Source organism: Hylobates moloch, unplaced genomic scaffold (genome assembly GCF_009828535.3).
Source record: "Hylobates moloch isolate HMO894 unplaced genomic scaffold, HMol_V3 SCAFFOLD_13, whole genome shotgun sequence".
Classification (NCBI taxonomy): domain Eukaryota; kingdom Metazoa; phylum Chordata; class Mammalia; order Primates; family Hylobatidae; genus Hylobates; species Hylobates moloch.
In genome coordinates, this window is record NW_026652288.1 from 55,420,765 (window position 1) to 55,448,542 (window position 27,778).

Below are 27,778 nucleotides of genomic sequence, written 5' to 3' on the forward strand. Positions count from 1 at the left end.
AAATCAGGTCAGATTCCAACAATCTTTTTCAATTGACCAATTTCTCTCTTTTATGTTAACTTTAGGGTAAATAGTTCTTAGAATCGTTAGCTATCTGGCTGAGAACAGCCTAAGAAACTGGAAGGAGATATCAGTAAAGTAATAGTGAAATAAGCTGCATGCATCAGGCCATTTGCTTACATTTTCCCTGGTTTCCTTAAGGATTTATTGAGAGCACATGGTAATGGAAACTAAAAAAAGGAAAAAAAAAAAAAAAAGAAAGAAAGAAACTCAGGGTTAGAATTACATATGGTTGGGTTTTTTTCATTGACAAAAGAATCAGAAGAGTGGTCAGTTCCTAAATGCCTTCCTTCATGCTGAGAACAAAGTAGCTTTGTCATTTTATTTTCTACCTCAACACTTCTCTGTCCATTCTAAACAAAAAAATAAGCAAGTAACATCGGCCTACACTGCTCGAAAACCTTCCTGCTGAAAGACACTGCAGGGCTGGGCCTGGCTTGAAGTCAGACTGTCCACGTTTGTCTCCGTGCTCTATTTTTTTTGCCACAAATCGATTCCTTAATACACAGAGTATCTTCACATTCCCAAATTTTCCTCACCTACATCAAAATTACTGGAAAACATTTTACTTTCTATGTTGTCCTATAAACCAGAGTATCTGAGACAAGTCTCAAGAAAGTTTATTTTGCCAACGTTATGAATGCACCTGTGACACAGCCTCAGGTGGTCCTGACGACCTGTTTGCAAGGTTGCTGGGATACAGCTTGGTTTTATGTATTTTAGGGGGACATGAGATATCAATCAACACATGTAAGATGTACACTGGTTGCATCTGGAAAAGCGGGACAACTCAAAATGGGGGGCTCCCAGATCATAGGTAGATTTAAGGATTTTCTGATTGGCAATTGGTTGAAAGAGTTCTTACCAATAGAAAAAAATGTCTGTATTACCATACAGACTTGTGGGGATCAAGGTTTTCTCCTGCAGATGAAGCCTTCAGGTAGCAACCTTCAGAAAATAGATTGTAAATGCTTCTTATCAGACTTAAGAAGTCTGTTCTATCAATAATTCCCAAAGGGAGGAGGGTATAATGAGGCATGTCTGGCTGCCCCTTCCCATCACTTCCTGAACTAGTTTTTCAGGTTACTTTTGGAATGCCCTTGCCAAGAGAAGGGTTCCTTTCAAATGGTTGGGGGGCTTAGAATTTTATTTTTGGTTTACTGTCCCTGCTTTCTTTTAAGTAATAAGTGGTAGATGAATACTCTGTAAACAGATCGTTGACAATGACTGACAAAGTACTAATTAATAACTCCTGCCAGGCAGCTAAGATGCTCAGAAATCTTTTAAAGAAGTAATGACAATAATAATATTGTTAATAGATAAGGTTTCCTGATGGTTTTCTATGTACCAGGCTGAGAACTACATTCTTTAAGGACATTATTTCAGTCCTAACAATCATCTGTTTTTTTTGTTTGTTTGTTTTGTTTTGAAATGGAGTCTCACTCAGTCACCCAGGCTGGAGTGCAGTGGCGCAATCTTGGCTCACTGCAACCTCTGCCTCCCAGGTTCAAGCAATTCTCCTGCCTCAGCCTCCTAGGTAGCTGGGATTATAGGTGTGTACTGCCATGCCAGCTGATTTTTGTATTTTTAGTAGAGATCGTGTTTTCGCTATGTTGGCCAGGCTGGTCTTGAACTCCTGACCTCAGGTAATCCACCTGCCTTGGCATCCAAAGTGCTGGGATTATAGGCGTGAGTTACCACACCTGGCCTAAAACAATCTTATATTTTTTTTATTACTGTTATTTTACAGATGAGTAAACAGGAGCTTAATGATTTTAAGAAACTTGCCCAAGATAAATCAGGGCACAGAATTGAAAGCTGAGTCTATCTTAATTCTCAAGTCCCTGTTTTTTAATACAATTATGACTTTAATAGTATTATTTTTTCTCAGGCATTTTTGGGGAGATATTTGTAGGCAATTACTAGATGGAAAAATCTACTTCATATCAGTGGAACCATTACCGAGTAAGATTCCCACACCAGGGTTTTGAAGATACCAACCCACTCCTTTCTGTTTGTCTTCTCAATTCCACCTCTTCATGATGAGGTAGTATTTCAAGACAATTGGAAAAATGAAGACTGTATTGTGGATGACAGTTATGTTTACAGAACTGCCTGAACATTAATTATAATAAATTTATTTATCTATACACCAAATATTTATGAAGAACCTACCATAGGCCAGACATATATCCGAGAAAACAATGGACAAGTATAATTATAGTGTTTTGCCCAACAATATTACCCTTAAATGAGTGGATGACTGAATTATTATGCATATAATGTCTCGACAAATACACTAATAATATGCAGCTTTACTCTGACCTTTATGAAATATTATTCATTTGACACCTCAAGAACATCAGAGAATAACAGCAGGGAAATGATTTACACTTCAATGGTTAATGACTAACCTATGATAATTTTGTCTTACATTCCCTTTAACATTTTCTGAATGCCATACCCCTATGCTCAGAAAAAGTATCTGAATGCATGCATTACAGGGCTTTGTCTTTGTTTGAAAAATTCTTTTATTATTCACCTCTAATTTTTTATTTTAACACTCTAAAATATTCTACTTAGTAATTGACTTAGGATGCTGCATTATGTGAAGTAATGAACTCTTGATTCTGATCAAGAATGTACACTGTATTTCAATGTGTTTTCTTACATATGAAAAATGCAATGTATTCTCTCTGAATATCAAATGTGTTCTGTTATGTGTCTACTTTCAATTAACATTAAGAAGTCTAAGTATACTATTATAGGTTATAAATTTATAAAAGTTCATTTGCTCTTCTTATATTTATATGTGATATATTTCCAAATAATAAAATTTACTGTCATGGATAGGGTATGTGTCTTGTGTTATTTTAACATTAGTGGTGATGTGTTTTTGTTGGTCTGCACACACTTTCTTCCTTGGGACTTTCTTTCTAAGGAAATGGGTGAAGGTTTGGGGTGTTGGCCATACCTCTGCAAATACCAATGTTCTTATAAAGAAAAAGGCCATCTAAGCTAAGCAACCCAACTGATATATAAATATAAAGGTATATATTTCAGCTGAAAGATAAAGACAAATGTCCTCTTTAGTATTACATTAATTATGAAAAATGATGGTGCTACTTAATAAAAATTGTTGATTAATTATTATATTAAATATGCCTAAATCAGTTGGGGGTGGACTCCTTTCTGGTGCAAATAGAACAGGTGATATGCATGTTTAGTTATAAACATTTTGAAATGTCTATACTAGGAGCTGTCTATTAACTGAGAGGCTTCTTCAGCTTTTTAAGTGATAGATCCCACTTCACCTCTTAAAGGGCATTTTTTTCTTATTTTCATTTGTCTTATTTGAAGACAAAAAGCTCTTCAAAGCCCAAAAAGTTGTGTCTCATTTATCTTTTAATTTCTATTTCCCGGCACAGTGCACTGTTGAGAGGATAAAGGAATAGTATTGGTACTCAGTTACCAATACTGTAATAGGTTTACTATGAAAACCTATTTTTAACATTGTTTTTTTGTTTAGCAAGAACAACTCTTCTAAGACTCTTCAATATAATTTGAGGTTTTAAGAGCATTCCTGGTATATCTCTGAATTGACAATTATTTTCTATATATTATATAAGTAGAAACATTTTTAATATTACTTATTATGACTATAACTAACATGAAATGTATTACGCAAAATGATACATGAAATGATTCCCAGAAATCTCCACTTCAAGTTAAATGAATTACCTATAACATTTAGAGTTATAAGAAAGTATATGGGCCAGTGCGGTGGTTCACACCTGTAGTCCCAACACTTTGGAAGGCCTAGGCATGAGGATCACTTGAGCCCAGAACTTGGAGACCAGCCTGGACAACATGGTGAAACCCAGACTCTGCAAAAACAGTACACACATGCACATAGAAATTAGTTGGGTGTTGTGGAATGCTTGTGGTCCCAGCTACTTGGGTGGCTGAGCTTGGAAGATCCCTTGAGCTGGGGAGGCAGGCGGAGGCTGCAGTGAGCCATGATCATCCCCACTGCACTCCAGCCTGGGTGGCAGAGTGAGACCCTAATTTAAAAAAAAAAAAAAAACCCCACAAAGAATAAAGAGGATGTGTTCAGTTCTGGGGAGGCAGAATGACAATAGACCAAATGTTCCCATTCTAAACTGAATTGTGCTACCATCTCTGATTCATGCATTCAGCAAGAATTCATTAAATCATACTATGCTACAATCTGTGTTAGGTCCCCTTGGTGCCAATTGCATATAATGAGTCAGAGACTATCATATCTGCATAACAATGTCATTTTTAAATGATAGCATTTATCTCCTTCCTTAAAAAGAGACACATGAAATCATTCAGTGAAAACTACAAATGATATCACTTCTTATAATCTATATTTAAAAGAAATGCAGACACACTGATTATATTGTACAAATGTTCTTTAGATTAATTGTTAGAAGACATTTTTGTATTCTAATGTGTGTTTGACTCACTAGTTGGAATTCACTGATTCATTACCCAAATTTTCATTTCAGGCCCTCCAGGCCCTCCAGGTGGTCTGAGAATAGAAGACATTAGAGCCACTTCTGTGGCACTTACTTGGAGCCGTGGTTCAGACAATCATAGTCCTATCTCTAAATACACTATCCAGACCAAGACTATTCTTTCAGATGACTGGAAAGATGCAAAGACAGGTGAGTTTTACTTGTCTGATTAATCCATGCATGTTTTCAAAGTGAATCCTTTTCTCAAAAACAAAAATTTGGAGGTTTTAAAAATGTCATTATCTACCTTGAAAGGCTTTCTTAAATTTTTCAAAATGTATTCTAATATTTTGGTAGTGAAGAAAATTACATGGAACTTACACATTTAAATGTGTTAAAGCTATAGAAAAAGAAGTATCATTTCTAAATCAATATATAATGGAAAGCAAAATGAGGCCTCCTGGGTTTCTTACTTGAGTTTTGTGTGAGATTTACTGCCCCCAAATTATTGGGAAGTCTATTTTTGAGCAAATAGCATTTATAGCATATTATTTATGACCCTTTTTATTTGGGTATGTATGTACCATAGTTCTGAATTTCTAAAAAGCCACATTGATCATAAATCTTAAATTAAGCATCCAAATCTTACTACTATAACCCTTTATGTGAATGATCTCACCTGGTTTGAATTTCCTCAAAACAGATTTTTAAAGACATTTTGGATCTTTCAACCTTTTTCTTTTCTTATATTAAGATTTTCTAAAGTTGATTGGGAAAAATTAGTTAAGTGGGTACTTTCCTTTGTCTACAACTTTGCCATTTGTCATGACTAGCCTACAATATCACACATCAATACATATATTTTCTCCTGTAAAACGGAAGATTGAAGATCTTTTTGATAAAATAACCTGTTTATCTTTGTAACTTTTGATAATATTTTTAAACAAACTTGTCATTGCCAGAATTCTTTAAGAGGGAAAAGAGGAGACATAGAAATATTTTCCCATTTGTCACAAGAGGTGAAAAGAGACACGAATGTGTGAATAAAATGTTCCTCCTTTTTAAAAACTAAAAAAAAAAAAAATTAATCTCCCAAATCTGCTTTCATTTGAGATTTATCTTCACATAATGGAAATCCCATTTCCCAAATGCCAATATTTGTATTGCTCACTAAGATGTTTTAATTTAAATTTACTTCTATTTGATATTTCTCTCCCTCCAGGGAAATAAATCAAATATAAACTTGAGGTCTGTTGCAAGGATTTAGGATATATTTTAATATCAGATGATGCCCCACCTAAGTGTATAAAGTTGCAATAAATTAGAAACAGGTGAAATATTTCCATTACATTATGCTTATTGTTTTAAGAATTATCTGTAAATATTCTTGACAAAATCAGACCATCTGAAAAATAATTTTAAAAACCTTTTAGATACTTTATAAACCTAAAGCATGGGCAGTTTCTATCTGATCCTTGACAAACCTGACAAAAACAAGCAATGGGGAAAGGATTCCCTATTTAATAAATGGTGCTGGGAAAACTGGCTAGCCATATGTAGAAAGCTGAAACTGGATCCCTTCCTTACACCTTATACAAAAATTAATTCAAGATGGATTAAAGACTTACATGGTGGACCTAAAACCATAAAAACCCTAGAAGAAAACCTAGGCAATACCATTCAGGACATAGGCGTGGGCAAGGACTTCATGTCTAAAACACCAAAAGCAATGGCAACAAAAGCCAAAATTGACAAATGGGATCTAATTAAACTAAAGAGCTTCTGCACAGCAAAAGAAACTACCATCAGAGTGAACAGGCAACCTACAGAATGGGAGAAAATTTTTGCAACCTACTCATCTGACAAAGGGCTAATATCCAGAATCTACAATGAACTCAAACAAATTTACAAGAAAAAAACAAACAACCCCATCAAAAAGTGGGCGAAGGACATGAACAGACACTTCTCAAAAGAAGACATTTATGCAGCCAAAAAACACATGAAAAAATGCTCATCATCACTGGCCATCAGAGAAATGCAAATCAAAACCACAATGAGATACCATCTCACACCAGTTAGAATGGCCATCATTAAAAAGTCAGGAAACAACAGGTGCTGGAGAGGATGTGGAGAAATAGGAATACTTTTACACTGTTGGTGGGACTGTAAACTAGTTCAACCATTGTGGAAGTCAGTGTGGCGACTCCTCAGGGATCTAGAACTAGAAATACCATTTGACCCACCCATCCCATTACTGGGTATATATTCAAGGGACTATAAATCATGCTGCTATAAAGACACATGCACACGTATGTTTACTGAGGCACTATTCACAATAGCAAAGACTTGGAACCAACCCAAATGTCCAACAACGATAGACTGGATTGAGAAAATGTGGCACATATACACCATGGAATACTATGCAGCCATAAAAAATGATGAGTTCATGTCCTTTGTAGGAACATGGATGAAACTGAAAAACATCATTCTCAGTAAACTATCACAAGGACAAAAAACCAAACACCACATGTTCTCACTCATAGGTGGGAATTGAACAATGAGAACTCATGGACACAGGAAGGGGAACATCACACTCCGGGGACTGTTGTGGGGTGGGGGGAGGGGGGAGGGACAGCATTAGGAGATATACCTAATGCTAAATGACGAGTTAATGGGTACAGCAAAACAACATGGCACATGGATACATCTGTAACAAACCTGCACATTGTGCATATGTACCCTAAAACCTAAAGTATAATAATGAAATTAAAAAAAAAAAAGCATAGGCAGTTTCTACTTTTCTGAAGAGAATGGAAAAGTATGATAATAATGAAACTATTAGAAATCTAGCCACATTAAAATAAATAAGTGGTTTAAATTTGGTTTGGTCCTGAAAAAAGAAATACTAATTGCAATCATTTTCATTATTTATGTATGCTTACTATGTAGCTCAATTTAAATATGCTTCTTATTTTAAAATATCCACTAGAAAGTAAGTTCCATGAAGGTAAAAACTGTTTTATTCACTGTTCTATCTCTAGCACCTAGATCAGGGCCCACAGTGCTCATTCATTAAACATGTTTATTGAGTCCCCACTGTGTGCCAGAACCTGTTCTAGATGCAGTATGTATAGCTGAGCAGCAGTGAACAAAATAACAACAACAAAACCTGTTTTCAAGGAGCTTATATTATAGTAGAAGAGATGCCAATACAGAATTAAAATATATAGTAAGTCATATGGTGATGAATGCTAGAGAGAAACAACAGAAAAGAGGAATGGGGAGGTAGGAGATGTGTTTTAAATAGGGTACTTCTCATGTTCTCACTCACAGGTGAGAAATGAATAATGAGAACACTTGGACACAGGGTGGGGAACATCACACACTTGGGCCTGTCTTGGGGTGGGGGGAGGGGGAAGGATAGCATTAGGAGATATGCCTAATGTAAATGACGAGTTAATGGGTGCAGCAAACCAACATGGCACATGTATACATATGTAACAAACCTGTACGTTGTGCACATGTACCCTAGAACTTAAAGTATAATAAAATAAATAAATAAGTAAATAGGGTACTTCTGATATCAGTAATAGCCACTGCTGCTTTCTGAAAGTTCCTATTTCCATTATATATCTTTTCCAATTCTTCTACTTTCATTGAATTTGGGTCTTTGAATCTAAAGTATGTTTTCTGTTGGCCACATATAGTTGGATTTTTCATCCAGTTTATAGTCTCTGCCTTTTGATTGATTTAATCCATTAACATTTAATGTTATTATTGATACAGTTGGATTGTAGCTGCATTGTATTTTTGCTTTCTAAATATTTTACTGTTTTTGTTCCTCTTTTCCTTGTTCACTGCTTTCTTTTGGAAGAAGTGAGCATTTTCTAGTGTAACATTTTAATTCCTTTGATGATATTCACTGTGTGTGTGTGTGTGTGTGTGTGTATGTATGTATAATCGTGCTCTGAAGGGAAGTTTATATTCACTATACATGTGTATATTCAAACACATACATACTTAATGAATACTCTAGGGCTTACCAGATACATTTGAATTTATCAGGTTTTATAATTTTATTAACTTAAATTTCAGTGAATATGAAAGTGTTTCTACTGGATAGTTCTGTTTCCTTCTTCCTCTTTTGTGCTATTACAGTACTATATATACTATATATTGCTATATATTAATAGCATATATAGTATTATAGTAATATATAACTATAGTACTGTATATTAACATTTTGTTATATATGCTATTATATTATAGCATATTTTATTATATGCTATATGCCATATATAGTAATATAGTTATATATTGCTATAATAGCATATGATATATGCTATTAATATTTAGTAATATATTATTAAATATATTACTCACAGACAAAAGAGGATTAAATATATTACGCACAAAAGAGGAAGATGAAATAAAGCTATCTAGGGGAAACACTTTCATACTCAGTGAAATATATACAAATATATATATTACATCTATATATGTCACAAACCCAATAATCTTATATTATCACTTTCTATAATTGTTTGCCTATTACACCAATATATGTTTGTTTATATTATCCTTTGTTAATTTGTCTGTTATATTATCCTTTATATTTACTATTTCTAATCCTCCTCACTTGTTCATGTTGATTTGAGTTATCATCTGTCTAAGTCTATTTTGCATTGCTATAAAGAAATATCTGAGGCCAGGTGATTTTGAAAGAAAAGAGATTTATTTGGCTCACAGTTCTGCAGGCTATACAAGAATCATAGTGCCAGCATCTGCTTCTTGTGAGGGCTTCAGGAAGCTTTCATTCATGGTGAAAGCAAAGTGGCTTGTCACATGGTGAGAGAGGGAGCAACAAAGAGAGAAGCAAGGTGCTAGGCTCTTTTCAGTTCTTGCATGAACTAATAAAGCAAGAACTCACTCATTATTGGAAGAAAGGCACAAAATCATTCATTGGGAATCCACCCCCATGACCCAAACTCCTCTTATTAGGCCCCACCTCCAACATTGGGGATCAAATTTCAACATGAGATTTAGAGTGGACAAATATACAAACTATGTATCACCATCTGATGTCATTTCTTCACAACTTTGCTCCTAACCTGTCCCCTTTGTGCAGCTAGTATCAAATATATTACATTTCATTATAGATCCAATAACATAATTATATATATACATGCATATATAAATGCACAACATATGTGTGAATATATATACATACATATATAGTTTTCTACAATTGCTTTTAAATAAGAGAAGATAGAAGAAAAAATAAGTATTTATACCATCTTTTGTAATTACAAAATTACCTTTACCAATGCTCATTATTTTGGGGTAGTTTATTCAAATTGCTGTTTGGGATCAACTACTTTCAACTTGAAGAACTTTAATTTTTTTTGTAAGATAAGTAACAGTTTCTCTCAGTTTTTGTTTATCAAGGAGTGCATTTTGCCTTTGGTTTTAAAATATATTTGCTTGGAATGATATTCTTGGTTGACAGTTTTTGTTTTTCTTTTCTTTTTCACTGCTTTGAATACGTCATCTTAGATGCCTTTTTCAGGCTGAGAAGATTGTTTTCTATTCTATTGGCTGAAAAGTGTCTCAAAATCCCTCTATATTTACCAGTATATTTATTATATCTGGGTTCCTCATTCCTTTCTGTAAAACTGTTTTGTTTATTTGGTATAATTTGCACTACTAAGAAACTTATAGCATTTCTAATTGTTCAGGTTGTTGGACTCAAAGGTTTTTACATTTTTTCTATCAGAAAATGTCTAATTTCATCTTTAAGTGTTATTTTTATTTCATACAAAATCCAAATTGTTCTTCATTTTATTTTGATCACTTTAAAAACATTGTTCTGTTGTCTTTTGTATCCATTGTTTCGGGTGAGAAGTCAGTTATTGTTTTAATCATAATTCTCTGTACTTGATATGTCGCTTTTATGTGACTGCTTCAAGATTTCTTTTTGTATTGCTTTTCAGCTTGATAAAATGCATTTATTCTAATGGAGCTTGGCTTCTTGTATTCTTGGGTTGATATTTTCTTCAACTTTGGAAAATTCTTAGCCATTCATTACCTCTTCACATATTTCCTCTGCTCTACTCTCTCTTCTTGGTTTCTCTTGACGCGTATGTTAGATTGTTTGATGTTGTTCCACAGATAATGGACTGTGTGTGTGTGTGTGTGTGTGTGTGTGTGTGTCTATTTATCTGTGTGTCTGTGCTTCTGTATGGATAATGGCTAATTTTCTCTCTTGCTTACATAGATAATTTATTTTGCTGGATTTGGTCTGCGAATAATCCCATTAAAATACTTTTGACCTACTGCTTTATTGTGTTCAGGAATTTTTATTTCTAGCATTTGGCCACTTTTAATATTGCTCACATAATATTCCATGGGAATTTCCTATTTGTTTATACAAGTTGTGCATGTTTTCCACTTGACGTTTTTACATACTTAACATAGTTATGCTAAAACCCTATCAGATGATTTAAACATCTAGACCATCTTAAAGTCTAGCTCTGTTGATTTTTTTTTTCTTTCTTGACAGTGGGTCATATTTGTTTGCTCATGTGTCTGATAACTTTTTGCTCAATTCCAAACATTGTGTATAGAAGAACAGTGATTACTGAAGTAAATATTAATTGATGTTTGGGAAAGTGCATGTCATTACTTTAGGGACTGAGTCAATCAGATTTGTAGTTGAGATGATCTGAGCATTGTTGTTAGATTCAGTTTAGCACAGGCTTAAAGTAATTTGAATGTATGATCAGACCTTCCTACATATCTGAGTGTCTGGAGGTTTTCCTGTCCTGCTATCAGATTTCGGCAGACTCTTCTACGTTGGACCCCACAGAGGACTCTTTCAGCTCCCCTGCTTCTGCCCAGATACCTGCTGCTGATAATCAGTCTAAAGCCCAGAGTGCTCGGGCTTTTTACTCAGTTCTCCTTCTCTTCCCTTAGATTTCAACAGGTGCAAAGCACCTGTCCCTCACAGGGGAAGCAGATCTCTCTCAGCACTCTTGCCACTATCTCATGTTTGCGGTATCGGTGCCCCAAAGGGAAGTCTTTTTTGGCTCTTTTGTTCTGCCCCAAAACTTTCTTGAGTACACATGATGAAGGCCTATGAAAAATAATTGTCAAATTACCATAGAGTCTCCTTGTTCTTTGATCTCCGCATGTTTTTAAACAGCCATACCAGCCTATACTTTGTCTGTAAATATCTCTTAGAAGTTAAACTGTTTTCTTCTTGCTAACATCTGTGACTACATCCTTCTTTCATTGCTGTTCTACCAATGATGAATTTTAGTCCATTGTGTCTTCACAAACTCAGCTCTCTAATGGGCTTTGAAAGATAATGGTTTATAGATTATCTATGTGTTCTTTTTGTTAGTGTACTAGTGAAGTTCTCTTGTGACTGCGTCCTAAGTGGAAGTGAAAAATACTTTCTGCAACAAATACAGAAATAAAAATCATATGGTTTTTATTTATGGTGTGACCACTAGGAAACAAAGGTACAGGATTAAATTCAGCTTCATGAAGGTAAATACTTAAGATATGAAATAAATATGTTTCAAAGATACCAACTTTCAGTGTTCCAAAAATTAAATTTAGAATAATGAGATGAAGAAATAGACTATGTACTTTTAAGGCAACCTATTGTAAATTTTACTTCTCTTGGACTGTTTTTAGCGGATGGACAGCAGACAGCTTGATGCTGTTCCTGGAGTTCTACAAGATGCTCAGGTCATTGTTAGAAAATTGTGTTTGATTCTATGCTGCTGCTTTCAGAGGACAAATTATAGAATATTGTTAGTGATGGTGTGTGTGTGTGTAAGAGGATGTTGGCCAGAACATGAAGAGGCACAGTAACCATGCTATCAGAAATAGTTAAGAGAACCTGGAATAGATTATCCAACATGAAGAAAATATGTTTATATTTAAATTTCTGTCTTGTGTAAGACTGAGTTGATTATTAAAATTTTTCTGCAGTTAACATCTTTGCACATAAATGTTTCTCTAAACTTTAGATTATTTCCCTAAAATAGATATTTGTAAATTAAATTGTTGAGTATAAACAGCCAAAACCCATGAGCTATATTATATAATCGCTCTGCAGTAAAGTAGAACCAGTTTTTATTCCCATCAGCAGTATTTGAGTATCTCTTCTGCCATATCTTTACCCAGTATAAGTATTATCTTTTTAAAAATGAAAACTCTCTAGGTTTATTGTAGGACAGTATCCTTTTTTTTTTTTTGCCTTTCTGTTTCTTCAGTTTTTGTAGTTCTCATTTAAAACATGAATTTCTAGATTTGTATGAGGCTACATTCGTATTTCCCTTAGAGAAGGATCAAGGATTCACACCTTCTGAGATGCCAGAGCACAGCTTGCTTTACTTTTGCTTCATGGAAATTTGCCTAACCTATGGCTTCTTCCAGAGTCCTGCCAGGCGATCTATGGGTTGGGTCTAGGACCTGTAACATAAGACTAAGTAGGTGCGTTAGAACCAGTGAGAAGCCTTTAAATGCTCATTTCCAGTCTCAAACAGACACCTGAATTTTTATTTAGAATCTCTGAATGAGTAGGTTTGTTCTGCGTACTTTCAAATATTTGGGTTTTAGATTGAAATGGGGGACATCAAAGATTCTGCTTGTGTTCAGATCTTAAAGAAATACCAGGACTCACTCAGGTAACTTGTAAAAGTCTACAGTGGAGGGGCTTACATTGGCTGGAGTTATTCTTGACACAATCTGTTTTTTAGTCCTGAAGTCATTCTGGCTGTTTCCAAAGCTGCTCAAACAATTAATCAGTGTGCTCTAAAGGCAGGGTACCACGAGCATGATTTCCAGGCAACTAAAACACAATGAATTATTGGTCTTATGATACCCATGAGGCTTGATTCTCTTTTCCTTAAAGAATGGTGAGAAACTTCTTTTTATTCTAAGCCTTAGGGCCTCAAGGCATTTGTAAATAGTTCTTTGAATTATTGCTTATAGCTGGTTGCTAAACTGAGTACTTTGGCCTAAGTACTAAAGTAAGAACTAAGGTCTCCTGCTTTATATCTCTTTACTTAAATTTTACACTAAAAGTAAAACAAATTTTTAAAGAACTACCCATTTAACACACAAAGTTTAGTTGTTTTTTTTTTTTTTAAAGAGAGATGCCTCTAACAGGCATTATACCGTTAAGATCTGATTTTTCACTGCTGAGATTAACTGTATGGCCTGACTCAGAACTGACCCGGTTAAAAATCAGGTCTAGAACAAGGTCTGCTCCTGATCCATCCCCAGTATTTGCCTCCATTATGCAAAGTACTTTACTCTCTTTCTGGCTCCAAGAATAACAAACAAGTTGCAAGGAACTTGGCTGAAGAAAAAGGACACAAAGTCTCTCTGTTCCTGTTTCTCTTCTTCATTTGGCTTGAGGCATAAATCTGCTTCCAAGGCAAAGCTGACTTCTTTAGGGAGCAGGCCTCTGCTCCCAAACTGCATAGGTGATTTTGGAAGCAGTAAAAAAAGAAGAAAGAGGAGAAGAAAAAAGGATCCAATAGTTCCTACCAGGGCTTAAGGAATAGGAGAGAAGATTGCATTAGGTACAAGTCCATTTATGAAGACATTTAGGGCTCACAATAAAACATATAAAATGTGTTTTAAAAGTAAAACCATGTTTTTAAAAAGCATACAAAGCGGCAGTAGGAGATAAATGAGAATCAACTCACAATTGAAGGGAAAAGAAGAGGCCTTAAGAAGATGGAGTGGTACTATCTGCTTTAGACAGGACAGGACAATTTATGGGCTGAATACATGACAATATAGAGTCATGGAGTGATGGATATTATGTGGTGGGGCAAGGTAAAAGAGTGCCCTCCTTCTCTTACCTGCCTGATTCAAGGATGAAGAAGACACTAAAGTGATTGCTATAGACAAGACTATGCTTCTTGCATTGAGACATTGTCTACCCAAATAGACAAAAACTTTAGAATTTGTATTACATATATATTTTAAGCAAAAATGTATTAAGTACTTCTATTTGTAAAACATCATGCTGGGCCTACTAGGCCCTGAGGAGTTTCAAAACATGAATAAAAAATAGGAGAAATGTATATATGGCCACAAATGATAGGAACAAACAAGGGGGAGACAGAAGAAATATATTGAGTGTGGGCCTGATGTGGACCTAGCCAGTCTTGGAGTTCCATTTGTAGTGATAATATGGGCTACTTAGCTCAAGATAAGAGCTGGGAAAACAGACAGAATGTGTTTTAAATTATGTATTTCTGATGTGGTTGGGGTCAGAAGTGCCACCCAGATTTGCAGAAGTGAAAGCAGCTTAGAGAGAAGAGACACTTTTAATTCTTGGTACCTCTTTTAAAAATGATAGATGTTAATCATGTTTTTGCTAAATTATTCCTACTACTTACATAGATGGTTTTATTGAGGGGATATTATAACTATCTACCAAAACATGTTTGTTTTAGATATTTGTATTCTTGTAGGTACTGATGTTAATATAAATTATCAAGAATAATAATAATTGGGTTTGTTCTAAAAAGAAGAGTTGTCAAGCTATTAGCAATCCTGGTGGGAATACTATTTTTAAATATTTACAGCAAATTCCTTCCTTAATAATTCAGAATGTCCATTCTGGAATTCCATCCCCTTAACTTGCACTTCGTTTTCCTCCTTTGAGAGAGTTTTTTGCATCTTTGGACCAAGGGCTTCTTCCTAGGGTCCACCTGCTTGAGGTCATGACTCTGAGTCTGGTTGCTTTTTCTTCCTTTCTTCATCTCACTCATTAAAATCAAAGCCTTGGCTCCTCAGCTGGAATCCAGATCTAGCATAAAATGACTCCTGTTGACTTTTCTTGCCTTACTACCATCATTCCTTCACGTATTTTTGGTGGTCAACTATGATCTTCTACTTGATGAAAATGTCTTCCATTTGTTTGGGATATTTTCATACTGGATCCTCACACTTTTTACATGCACTCAAAATCAGTCAATCAACTGCAGCTTCTCCACACACCCACCTGGTTCTTCTTTGTCTGTCCTAGCAGATACCTGCCCTTACCTGTTGACCTCCCAGCTTCCTGGAAAAGCCCCAGTGTAGCCTTGACTACCATAAGAACACAATATCCTAATTCTTTAAAATGCTTCCAACATTTCCATTCTTCAAACCCTTAAATTGTGCTGGAGTTTTGAGACTAGGAAGCAGGGAAGCAGGTCAGACCGCCTCAAGCCTCCTAAAACAATTTTGTACTGTACACCCCCCAAGCCCTGCCAAACTCAATAATTATAAACTCACAAATAGCTCCATCAGCTTCTGCCTTTAAGGTTCAGTATTAGTTTTCTAGGGTTGCCAACAAATTAACATAAACTTGTTAGACTAAAACAACAGAAATTTACTCTCTCACAGTTTGGAGACCAAAATCAAGGTGGCGGCAGGGCTGCATCCTCTCCAAAGTCTCCATTCCTTGCTTCTTTCAGCTTCTGGTGGCTCCACATGTCCCTTGGCTTGTGGCTACATCACTTTCATATCTACCTTGGTGGTCTCATGGCCTTCTGCTCTTCTAGGTGTGACTCTTCTCTGTGTCTTTCTTTTATAAGGACATTTGTCTTTGGATTTAGAGTCCACCTAGATAATTTAGGATAATCCTACCCTAAGATTCTTTTTTTTTTTTTTTTTTTTTTTTCCGAGACGGAGTCTCACTCTGTCTCCCAGGCTGGAGTGCAGTGGCGCAATCTCAGCTCACTGCAAGCTCCGCCTCCCGGGTTCATGCCATTCTCCTGCCTCAGCCTCTCCGAGTAGCTGGGACTACAGGCGCCCGCCACCATGCCTGGCTAATTTTTTGTATTTTTAGTAGAGACGGGGTTTCACCGTGGTCTCGATCTCCTGACCTCGTGATCCGCCCGCCTCAGCCTCCCAAAGTGCCAACCCTAAGATTCTTAACACTTACGACCTTAATTTGAGGATCTGCCAAGCCTTTTTTTTTTTTCATATAAGATGACATTTACAGGTTCTGGTAATTTGGACATGGACATTTTTTGGGTGGAGAAAGGCACCATTTAACCCAATACAGCCTGTTTTCTATAAGGAGTTAAAATCAATGAAAAGTGTCCAGTAAAAAAGGGCTACCTTGGCCGGGCGTAGTGGCTCACGCCTGTAATCCCAGCACTTTGGGAGGCCGAGGCGGGCGGATCACGAGGTCAGGAGATCAAGACCATCCTGGCTAACACGGTGAAACCCTGTCTCTACTACAAATACAAACATTAGCCGGGCATGGTGGCAGGCGCCTGTAGTCCCAGCTACTCGGGAGGCTGAGACAGGAGAATGGCGTGAACCCAGGAGGCAGAGCTTGCAGTGAGCCGAGATCACGCAACTGCACTCCAGCCTGGGTGACAGAGCGAGACTCTGTCTCAAAACAAACAAACAAACAAAAAGGCTACCTTACTCAGCGTTATCACTTCACTCCGTAAACAGCCCTTCACAAACCTAAACTTCACTTTACTTTTTTCAATTACCTAGAAAAATGTCCTTATGCATGTTAATTAAAACAAACAGGTTCTGACTTGGTGTGAGGGAGGAGTGAAAGAGATAGGAGATAAAGAGGTAGAAATCCTTAATAAATCAAAACAGAGGGGAAGGTAAAGGGAAACTTTTAATCAGAAAGTCAAAAATATATGTCAAATCTACAGAACAAATCCATAACAAAATAAGAAATTAGATGGCAAAAGTAGTGTCTAGCAGAGTTAAAATTATGGCAGGGTGAGATGAGACAGTCTGAGCCATGCGAGAATTTGTCCAAAAGTAGAAACTGGACGCTGGGGTGCTTAGCGTTTATTGTGTTGATGGACACGTCATCTTTAAAAATTACATATTCATGGTCTACATTGCCAGAGAAAACTTCCGTACATGGTAAGATATTGAGTCATAGACAAGCCTACAGGTACAGGTATTTATATGAATAAGTTATTAAAAACACATGTGGAAATATTTGAGGCAAGCTTATAACAATGCACAGATGTGCCTTGGTTGCATGTTTTATTATATCTCAATTAAATAAGCAAGCTAAGATCACATTCCACCCATAATTTATCATCTCATCTATATTAGTATCTAGTAGCATGAATTCTGAGGGATACTTAACAAATCTTAATAAAATTATTATGACATTTATTATCACTGGTCCAAATGATTTGAGTATAAATCTACAAGACCAAGTAAAAAGGATATAAACATTAACCTTTTCTACCCTAGTTATAAATCATTTGCTAGCCGTAGACTGTATCAGTGGCAATACATAAAATTTTGCTGCTCTAATCGTACCTTTATCTCAGGAAATCTTTTTAGATTGTACCTTCAGAATACAGCTCCTTGCTATTCAAGATGCAGTTCATGGACTAGCAGCAAGCCTGGAGGCTTGTTAGACATGCAGAATTGCAGACTCCCTGCCTCAAACTTACTTACATAGGTGATTCATATGCATATCACTCTTTGTAAGTTTATTATTTATTAAATCTCTTCTCTTACTCCCTTGAACTTAAAGTTTTGTCATTTCTAGTTGTAGTTTTTACTTCAGCTCAGTGTAATATATACCATTCTCCCTGAAATAGTAAAATAAAAATGGAAGTTATAAAAGTGATAAGTTAACCTATATTCTCTATTTACTGTTTATTTTATTTAGATCCCCCAATTATTGAAGGAAATATGGAGGCAGCAAGAGCAGTGGACTTAATCCCATGGATGGAGTATGAATTCCGCGTGGTAGCAACCAATACGCTGGGTAGAGGAGAGCCCAGTATACCATCTAACAGAATTAAAACAGATGGTGCTGGTATGTATATAGAAGGAACTTGAAATTTTAAAAGATTTGTAAATATAGTGCCACTTTAATATATGGTTGAATGTGTTTGAAAATAATGCTCTGAGGTAAGTGATTCATCTAAAAAGCATGTATGTATATTTCACTATCAAGACAGTCAAAAATCAAAAGAGGAAATACGAAGTTTAAGAATATTTTACATAATTAATATAGAGGAAGAGGTAAATAGGAACTACTGAAAATGTCACTAGAGACCATTGGAATGACGTATTTAGATTATAAACTGTAATGTAAATTCTGAATCTTAACTAGGCAGACTCTTGCTTGATTAAACACGTTTCATGATTTAGGAGGTTCATAATTTTGTGTCTCTCTCGAACTCGTTTATAACTGAATGGCCAAGTCAGTGGATATTTTATGGTAAATACCAACTGCAATTAAATAGCCTTTAGTGTAGGAAATACTCTATTATTTTTTCCTTCTCCCCTATATTACTAAGGAAAAATGTTGTTCTGATTCTAATCATAGCTCTTCTTTTATTATTCCCTGTAAAAAAAAAAAAATGTAGCCTCTCTGAGCTCATTTGACTAGGACTTGCCAAACTTCAGTGTTTTAGATGGTGTAGAGAAGATTTTAAATGAATGACAGAGTTCCATTAAAATGCTACTGTGATCTCTTAATATCACTTCTCTACATTTCTGCTTACCTTAGTTCCTTGGCCTAACTTTTAAATATAGTTATGAGTTCTAATGTCTTTATTTTTAAAAGCCAAGTAATTCACAGGGACTGCCGTAAGTAAACTATCTCTTAAAGTTTCATGTAATTTAATGTAATTTATTAGATAAAAAATGATAATTCTGAAATTAAGGGGCCAAAGCACTAAAATACCTGGTCTGTGTTCAATATTTTCACATTCATTTCATTTAATCCTCATAATAACATTTTGACATAGGTAGTCCTATGCTCATGTTCATTAATGGGCAATAGACTCAGAGACACTAAGTAGTTTATCTAAGTTAATATGACTAATTGCAAGATTTAGAATTCAAATTTAGATCTGACAACTGTTCTCATACATTGAGCTTTCTCAAAGTCAGCTTCTCAAGCAGGATTCTAGAAACATATCTATTTATATGAATCTTTATTAGAGTTCTAATAGAAACTTAGATTTCATCCTTAACTATGATATTAGATATGACCTAAACACTAAATTTTTTGTTTTAGCATATCCACTTACAAAATGAACACTAGTGTTTGCTTTTCTCTACCTCACAGAAATTTTATCAGGATATGTAGGTAATCTAAGATGAAGCTTTATAGGAGACAGATACCACATAGCCAGGATTCTTGTGTTTGGTTTTTATTATTATTCCCTAGAGCTGCATATGTTTGTAATAGAGGCTTCTGTATTATGGACTGAACACTGTTTCTCTTTCTTTAAAAACAAAAATAAAAAGAAACTGTGGCATGATCCCACTGGTGGTTTAACTATGTAATTTTATACTGACAGATCATGTATTTGATTTAACAAGCATTCATTAAAATTGCAGAAAAATACCAAGTGATTAAATTGGTCTAAACAAACTTAGGTAAAATATTTTTACTTACCTATCTAAAATACAGACCTTTAATCATGGAGTTTAATTAATTTTCTGTGATTTCTTGACTAATACAATGTGACCTAAGTCTTAGCTGAACACCATTCTTTGAAGTAAAAATCGTCAGAGAGAAAGGATACTTTCTTTGGCACTGATAATAGATGTAGGCCTCCCTCCTTCTTTCTTAGAATTGTATTGCAAATATTATCTTTATTATTTATCTCAGAAAATGATTTCTTTACAATATATAGGCTCATCATCTAGACATGATTACCATAAGATCTGTCTTAAATTATTTTTTAATCTCAAAATAGAAGTGACAACATTAAATATTTTTTAAGAATAGTAACAACAAAAACAATGTCTCGGAGAGAGTCAATCTAATTCTTTCATACCTAAATGTCTGAATATAATTTATACTTAAGATCATATCTAGAGATGCTTCCATGGGGTAATGGTGAACACTCTAGACTCTGAATACTTAACATCATATCTAGAAGTGATATGCTCACTATCAGTGGTTCGCATGTAACTCTGAAGAATATTTACCATGACGTCTACTTATCCTTAAATGTTAGGACAAAATTGTTTCTAAGTAATATCAAACCTAAAATTTTGGCACAGTTGTTACTTTAAACCAACTTATTTTTGTCATCACCTTCTTTAGGCATCACCTCTTACATTACATTTTCTCAAATGGTATTTTGTTAAGGACTTAGTTCCCTATCTGATGTGCTTACAAAAATAACTTCCCTTACAAGCCATTAGAGCCAAGGCCAAAAGCAAACACACCTATTCACAGAGTAAGATACAACCTTGTAGTGATATGAGATGATTCATTCTCAATTGTAAAAAAAAAAATTAATTCTGTAACTTCTAACACATTTGTTAATCTATCATCAGAAAATATTTTGAGATCTTTGATTGATAAATTCATTACTACAGTTTACACATTTGCAGTATATTGTCAGACACAGTACTTAGTTCTCTGTTTGCATTGCTTAAGTTAATTCTCACAATAACTTTATGAAACAGATGAGGAAGTTAAGATTACACCCAGCTAATTTGAGGCAAAGCTGGGATTCAAATCTAGGTGTTTCTCATTCTAAAGGCTTTGCTCCTAAACCACTTTCTGAAGACAGTTGGCAGTATTGTGGCTCCGGGCCACTGATCCTTTGGTGGAATGCTGGCATTATTATCTAAAAGCTATGTAATTCGAGGCACATTACTTAACCTCTGAGCCTCACTTTTTTTTTTTTTTTTTTTTAGACAGTTCAGTGGCTCTTTTTTTGGAGCGCAGTGGCACAATCACAGCTCACTGCAGCCTCGACCTCCAGGTCTCAAGCTACCCTCCTGCCTCAGCCATACTAGTAGCTGGGATTACAGGGGCTTGTCACCATGCCCAGCTATTTTGTGTGTTTTTTGGTAGAGACTGGGTTTCTCCATGTTGCCCAGCTGGTCTTGAACTCCTGGGCTGATGCAATCCACCCGCCTTGGCCTCCCAAAGTGCTGGGATTACAGGCATGAGCCACTGGGTCTGGCCTGAGTCTCACTTTTTTCATTTCTAAATGGGAATCATTTATCTTAAGGGATGATTTTTATGTTTTCAAACATATTAGGAAAGCAGTTAGCACTACAATGCATAGTATTTGCTCAATAAAATTTATTATGCTATTAAATTTCCTTTAAAAATTTAATATGCTTACAAGAAAATATGGTCTCCTCTCTACTTTGTAATGGATTACCCATTTAGCAATACATTTCCAATTTTTATAAGCATAGAAGAAAGATCATATAATTTTATGTAATTTTCAATCATCTTTTAAAAATCATTTTATGTATTTGATATAAAATTCGACAGAATTTCTCTGACTGTTGTTTTGCCGTTTAGTTGCTTTATTAAAATTGAATATGCATAAAATTGGACATTCACATTTTTATGAGAAAATAAAAATACTTTCTAAATGAGGGATGTTTGTCTTGTCATGTACCATTATAACAACTCTCTAAGACATGCCAGCATGTTATGTGGGACAAAGGCTGGTTCCCATTTGATGGAAAGTTTGGTCCCCAGCCTCATTATGCTGATTGAAAGACATGACATTATCCAATGCCACACATGCCCTTATCTGTCCAATTACTTAATGTTAAGATCTCAGTGCACACTTGGGTGCATTCGTTGGATTCAGACAAGTGCATTATAAAATGGATGCTCCCAAATGAAAAATTAGAAGATGTATTTGTAATTCATTTTAACCCATTTAATTTTGACTGTAGAAAAGAGATAACAAAAGTATCCTTTGAAAGAATGTGTCATTGTAAGACATGCCCCCATAGCTAATAGCTCTGCAGGTGCAGTTAGTGAGTCCACATCCTAAAATGGTACATCCAGGTTTGTTTTAACAGCTTTGTTTATTAGCCAGATCAAGCCAGTCAAAGGAAGGAAAGAGAAAAAAGAATTAAACCAGGAATAACACTTTTATATTAAGTATAAAGCCTTGATTTCATGCCTAATGAAGGTCTGTTGTTCTTTCATTTAGTATTCTTTCTTTTTTCTTTCTCTTTTTTACACATATTTGATAAAAGAGAAGAATAGAACTAAGAAAACATTTTATAACTGGTAAGGTACTATATGATGTTAGTTGCTGTCATTAATAATTAAATAGATAAATCTTTTTTAAAAGAAGCAAAGAGGATAGATTTTTAAGCCATCTGAAGACCTGAATTAAAAATGGCACCTTCTCCACATGTAAGCAGTGTAACCTGGGCAAGTTAATTAGTGTATTCGGGACACATTTGCCTTTCCTATTAAGAGGGGATAATGCCAGTTCTCCATTAACCTACTTCAAAGTGCTGATCTGGGTATCCAATTAGATGTAGTATATGAAAATAACTTCTAAGTTCTAGATGTGTCTATTATTAAGCTGAGATCATTCATTCATTCAGCAAACTTTTATATTTAACACATCGAATTAAAACTAGTTGTACATATTTATTTTTTACCACTATAAGAAGAGCATATCCAGTACTGGAATCTGATTTTATTCATATAGTTATCTTTAGTGCATTACACAACACAATGTCCATAGTTGGTGCTCAAAAATATTTGTAGAAGATAAAAAGGAGAAACCAGGAGGGTAAGATAATGATTGGGGCTATTGGAAGTTAATTGAGGACCATGAAAAAAAAGGAGTGATCAAGGCAACAATAGATTTGCATATTTTAGAAGAATCTATTGCCAAATACATTGTGTTTTGATGACTGAAAACAAGTTTAACATATACATTCGATGCTATTGTCCATATACTGATGAAAGAAGAAAGTGTTCATTTTTTAACTTAATTTAAACAAATAGTCTGTAATTGGTTTGGATTCTTCATAAGAATTTTACTGTGGATAATTATAATTTTAATGTAAAGAATTCTTTTCTGCCCATCCAAACATTTTCCCCAACTGACTTACTCTTAGATTATCATTTCATTGTGCAACTAAAAACTCATTCTGCTTCACCTATTTAAATTTCTTGTTTGAAAAGAAGATCTATAACAATAAACAAACCTACAATTCCTATCTGATGAGACATAACTATCTGTGACCCTCCATCTTTTTAACCTACAATGGGAACATCATTTTAACATGGTAGATTATATTAGGGGTGTTAGCAATCCACTCCTCTATCAGAGCAAGCGCTTATAAGAGTTGCAAAGAACTATTCTCATTTTAATATTAAAATATTATATAGTTCATTTGATTTTATTAATAGCTTTTCAGAATTATATACTTAAGTGCTTAAAGTATAATAATAAAAAAGAATGTATGTATAAATATAGAATTAATGCAGGTGTTAGACTTCAATCCTTTTAGTTTTCCAAACTAGAGCACTATTTACATAACCATGTTGAATCTCCTACTAAAAAAATTGTATTAAATCACCATGAAATTTTGATGCAAGTTAAAGTAAAAAGTCACATTCATGGTTAACTTTTCATCTGTAAAAATGACTGTATAAGTTAAAGTTATAATTAACAAGAATTAGTCAATATGTTTTGAATCAAGAGCTTATCTTCATATACTTTATAATTTTTATAATTTAGGATTTGTCACAAGTCAATTTGTGCATTCTTAAATAAAACATCAAAGCCCAAAGAGGTACTTAGATGCAAATTATTTAAGCATTCAGATCTGAAAGGAAAATTGGCAGCATTAATTTCTTTTCATGGGAAAGAATAGTCATGGCATTGGCTTGACTTTCTTTAAAAAAAAATTTTTAGATCTATGAAATACAGAAGCACTCTTATAAGCATCATAAGGGAATTACTATTAAATAGAAATTAAGACAAAAGGATAAGTTAAAGCATCTATTTTTAACCGTTCACAGTAAAATTATACATGTTGTTAATAAATGATTAATAATTCAATAATTTTATCTGAATAATAGCTTACATTCTTTTTAATGATTTATTGTGTAAAGAATGTCTAGTTTGTTTTCTGTTAAGTGCACTGGAGCCTAAACTTAAGCTTCCTTGTACTTAGGGTGATTTACTTCCCTGAAACAAATCACACTTTGGCCAAGTCCCCATTTCTGCAGGGCTGAGTGCAAATAGAGCACCTAACTCCTCTATTCTCAGATTCATGTTAAATATGTAGGTTATGTGTCAATTCCACCTGTGAAAAACTTTTTCTAATATGCTAAGGCTACAATTGAACATTCAAAGCTAAATGAGAGAAATTAAGTCGATAGTCCAAGTAAGATATAAAAACACTTTATTAAGAGAAGCAGTTACTGTTCTTGTTTTTTTTTTTTTTTTTTTTTTTGAGACAGCGTCTCGCTTTGTCACCCAGGCTGGAGTGCAGTGGCGCGATCTCGGCTCACTGCAAGCTCTGCCTCCCCGGTTCACGCCGTTCTCCTGCCTCAGCCTTGCAAGTAGCTGGGACTACAGGTGCCCACCACCACGCCCAGCTAGTTTTGTTTTTGTATTTTTAGTAGAGATGGGGTTTCACTGTGTTAGCCAGGGTGGTCTCCGTGTCCTGACCTCGTGATCCGCCTGCCTCAGCCTCCCAAAGTGCTAGATTACAGGTGTGATCTACCAGGTCCGGCCTCTTTTGTGCTTTTATGTCCCATTTTCCATGGACTGAGCTCAGTGAATGATCTTTGAAGAGCAAATCAATCTTGAAAATATGTTACAAAGTGCTTAAAGGAAACATGATAAAATGGAAAGAGATATTCAATCTAATTTAAACATACTCCATTTTTAGGTCCGTTCCAAATAAAAAGGCTAATATTGATTATAATGAAAAACATTTCAGTAAAATGCTTTAACAAATAATACTTGTCCTAAGGAAGGCAATATTTGATTCAACAAATTGCAGTATAATATTTTAGTTATTTTTGAAATTATTTGCCTGTGACTACTATACTTGTACTTAAACACCCTTATTGTTTGATTATAGGACAACTTACTTTTTGTTTTCCTATAGCATGAAAAGTTTTAACTTCAGAATATGAGTTATAGGGGCAAAAGAGTTCCTAGAAGTTATTTTAATATTCCAGCTCTTAATATATATTCTATCTAAAGTGAAACAAATTATTTTTTAACCCTATGTAGTCAGTTTCATTTTCTAACAGTCATGTGATGACAGTTGAATAGTAAAATAAAATCTCTCAAACTTCATATTATTAATAATTTCTCTATGGGGAAACAAAATAATCATACAGTTTTAATTTTTTTGTTTTTTTAAATTTTATTTTAAGTTAAGAGGTACATGTGCAGGTTTATTATGTAAGGTAAACTTCTGTCATGGGGGTTAGTTGTACAGATTATTTTGTTAACTAGGTATTAAGCATAGTACCCATTAGTTGTTTTTCCTGATTCTCTCCCAACTTCCACCCTCTACTCTTCAATAAGCCCCAGTATGTGTTGTTCCGTTTTATGTGTCCAGGTGTTCAACACTTAGCCGCCACTTATAAGTGAGAGCATGCAGTATATGGTTTTCTGTTCTTACACTAATTTGCTAAGGATAATGACTTCCTGCTCCATCCATGTCCCTGCAAAGTACATGGTCTTGTTCTTTTTTAGGGCTGCATAGTATTCCATGGTGTATATGTACCACATTTTCTTTATGCAGTCTATCACTGATGGGCATTTAGGTTGATTCCATGTCGTTGCTATTGTGAATGGTGCTGCAATGAATACTCATGCATGGGTCTTTGGAATAGAGCAATTTGCATTATTTTGGGTATATACTCAGTAATGGGATTGCTAGGTCGAATGATATTTCTGTTTTTAGGTCTTTGAGGAACTGACACACTGTCTTCCACAATAGTGTATAAGTGTTCCCTTTTTCTCCACAACTTTGCCAGCATGTTATTTTTTGACTTTTTAATAATATCCATTCTGACTAATGTGAGATGGTATCTCATTATGGTTTTGATTTGCCTTTCTCTGATGATCATTATGTGGAGCTTTTTTCATATGATTGTTGGCCATATGTGTGTCTTCTTTTGAAAAGTGTCTGTTCATGACCTTTGCCTACTTTTTAATGGGGTTGTTTTTTCTTGTAAATTTAAGTTCCTTATAGCTGCTGGATATTAATTAGACTTTTGTCAGATGCATAGTTTGCAAAAATTTTTTCCCATTCTGTAGGTTGTCTGTTCAATCTGTTGTAGTTTCCTTTGCTGTGCAGAAGCTCTTTAGTTGAATTAGATCCAATTTGTCAATTTTTGCTATTGTTACAGTTGCTTTTGGCATCTTCATGAAATCTTTGCCCATTCCTATGTCCTGAAATCTTTGCCCATTCCTATGTCCTGATTGGTATTGCCTAAGTTGTCCTCCGGGGTTTTTACAGTTTGAGATTTTACATTTATGTCTTCAATTCATCTTGAGTTCATTTTCATATAAGGTGTAAGGAAGGGGTCCAATTTCAATCTTCTGCATATGACTTGCCAGTTATCCCAACACCATTTATTGAATACAGTGTCCTATCCCCATTGCTTGTTTTTGTCAGCTTTTTCGAAAATCAGATAGTTCTAAGTGTGTGACCTTATTTCTGGGTTCTCTATTCTGTTTCATTGGTCAATGTGTCTGTTTTTGTGTACCAGTACCATGTTTTTTTGATTACTGTAGCCCTGTAGAATAAAGTCAGGCAGTGTGATGCCTCCAGCTTTGTTCTTTTTACTTAGGGTTTGCTTTGGCTATTTGGGCATTTTTTTTTTTTTTTTGGTTCCATGTGAATTTTAAAAGAGTCTTTTCTAGTTCTGTGAAGAATCTCAATGGTAATTTAATAGGAATTGCATTGAATCTATAAATTGCTTTGGGCAGTATGGCCATTTTTATGATATTGATGCTTTCTATCCACGAGCATGGAATGTTTTTCCATTTGTTTGTATCATCTCTGATTTGTTTGAGCGGTGGTTTGTAGTTCTCCTTGTAGAGATATTCATCTCCCTAGTTGTCTGCATTCCTAGGTATTTTATTCTTTTTGTGGAAATTATAAATTGGATTGCATTCCTCATTTGGTTCTTGGCATGACTGTTGTTGGTGTATAGGAATGCTAGAGATTTTCCCACATTGATTTTGTATCTTGAGGCTTTGCTGAAGTTGTTTATCAGCTGAAGAAGCTTTTGGGCTGAGACTATAGGGTTTCTTTTTTTTTTTTTTTTTTTTTGAGATGGAGTCTCGCTCTGCTGCCCAGGCTGGAGTGCAGTGGCGTGATCTCAGCTCACTACAACCTCTGTCTCCCGGTTTCATGCCATTCTCCTGCCTCAGCCTCCCGAGTAGCTGGGACTGCAGGCACCTACCACC

General features: G+C 34.9%; 1 protein-coding gene across 7 annotated transcripts in view; it reads left to right on the forward strand.

The window, feature by feature from the left end:
• CNTN1 (contactin 1) overlaps nucleotides 1-27,778 on the forward strand; it is a 402,152-nt gene that overhangs the window by 297,849 nt on the left and 76,525 nt on the right. For all 7 annotated transcript variants that reach the window (XM_032173711.2, XM_032173712.2, XM_032173709.2 and 4 more), the window contains 2 exons: nucleotides 4,596-4,754; nucleotides 18,241-18,390. In XM_032173711.2, coding sequence (XP_032029602.1) covers nucleotides 4,596-4,754; nucleotides 18,241-18,390 — 309 coding nt within the window. The remainder of the gene's footprint in view (nucleotides 1-4,595; nucleotides 4,755-18,240; nucleotides 18,391-27,778) is intronic.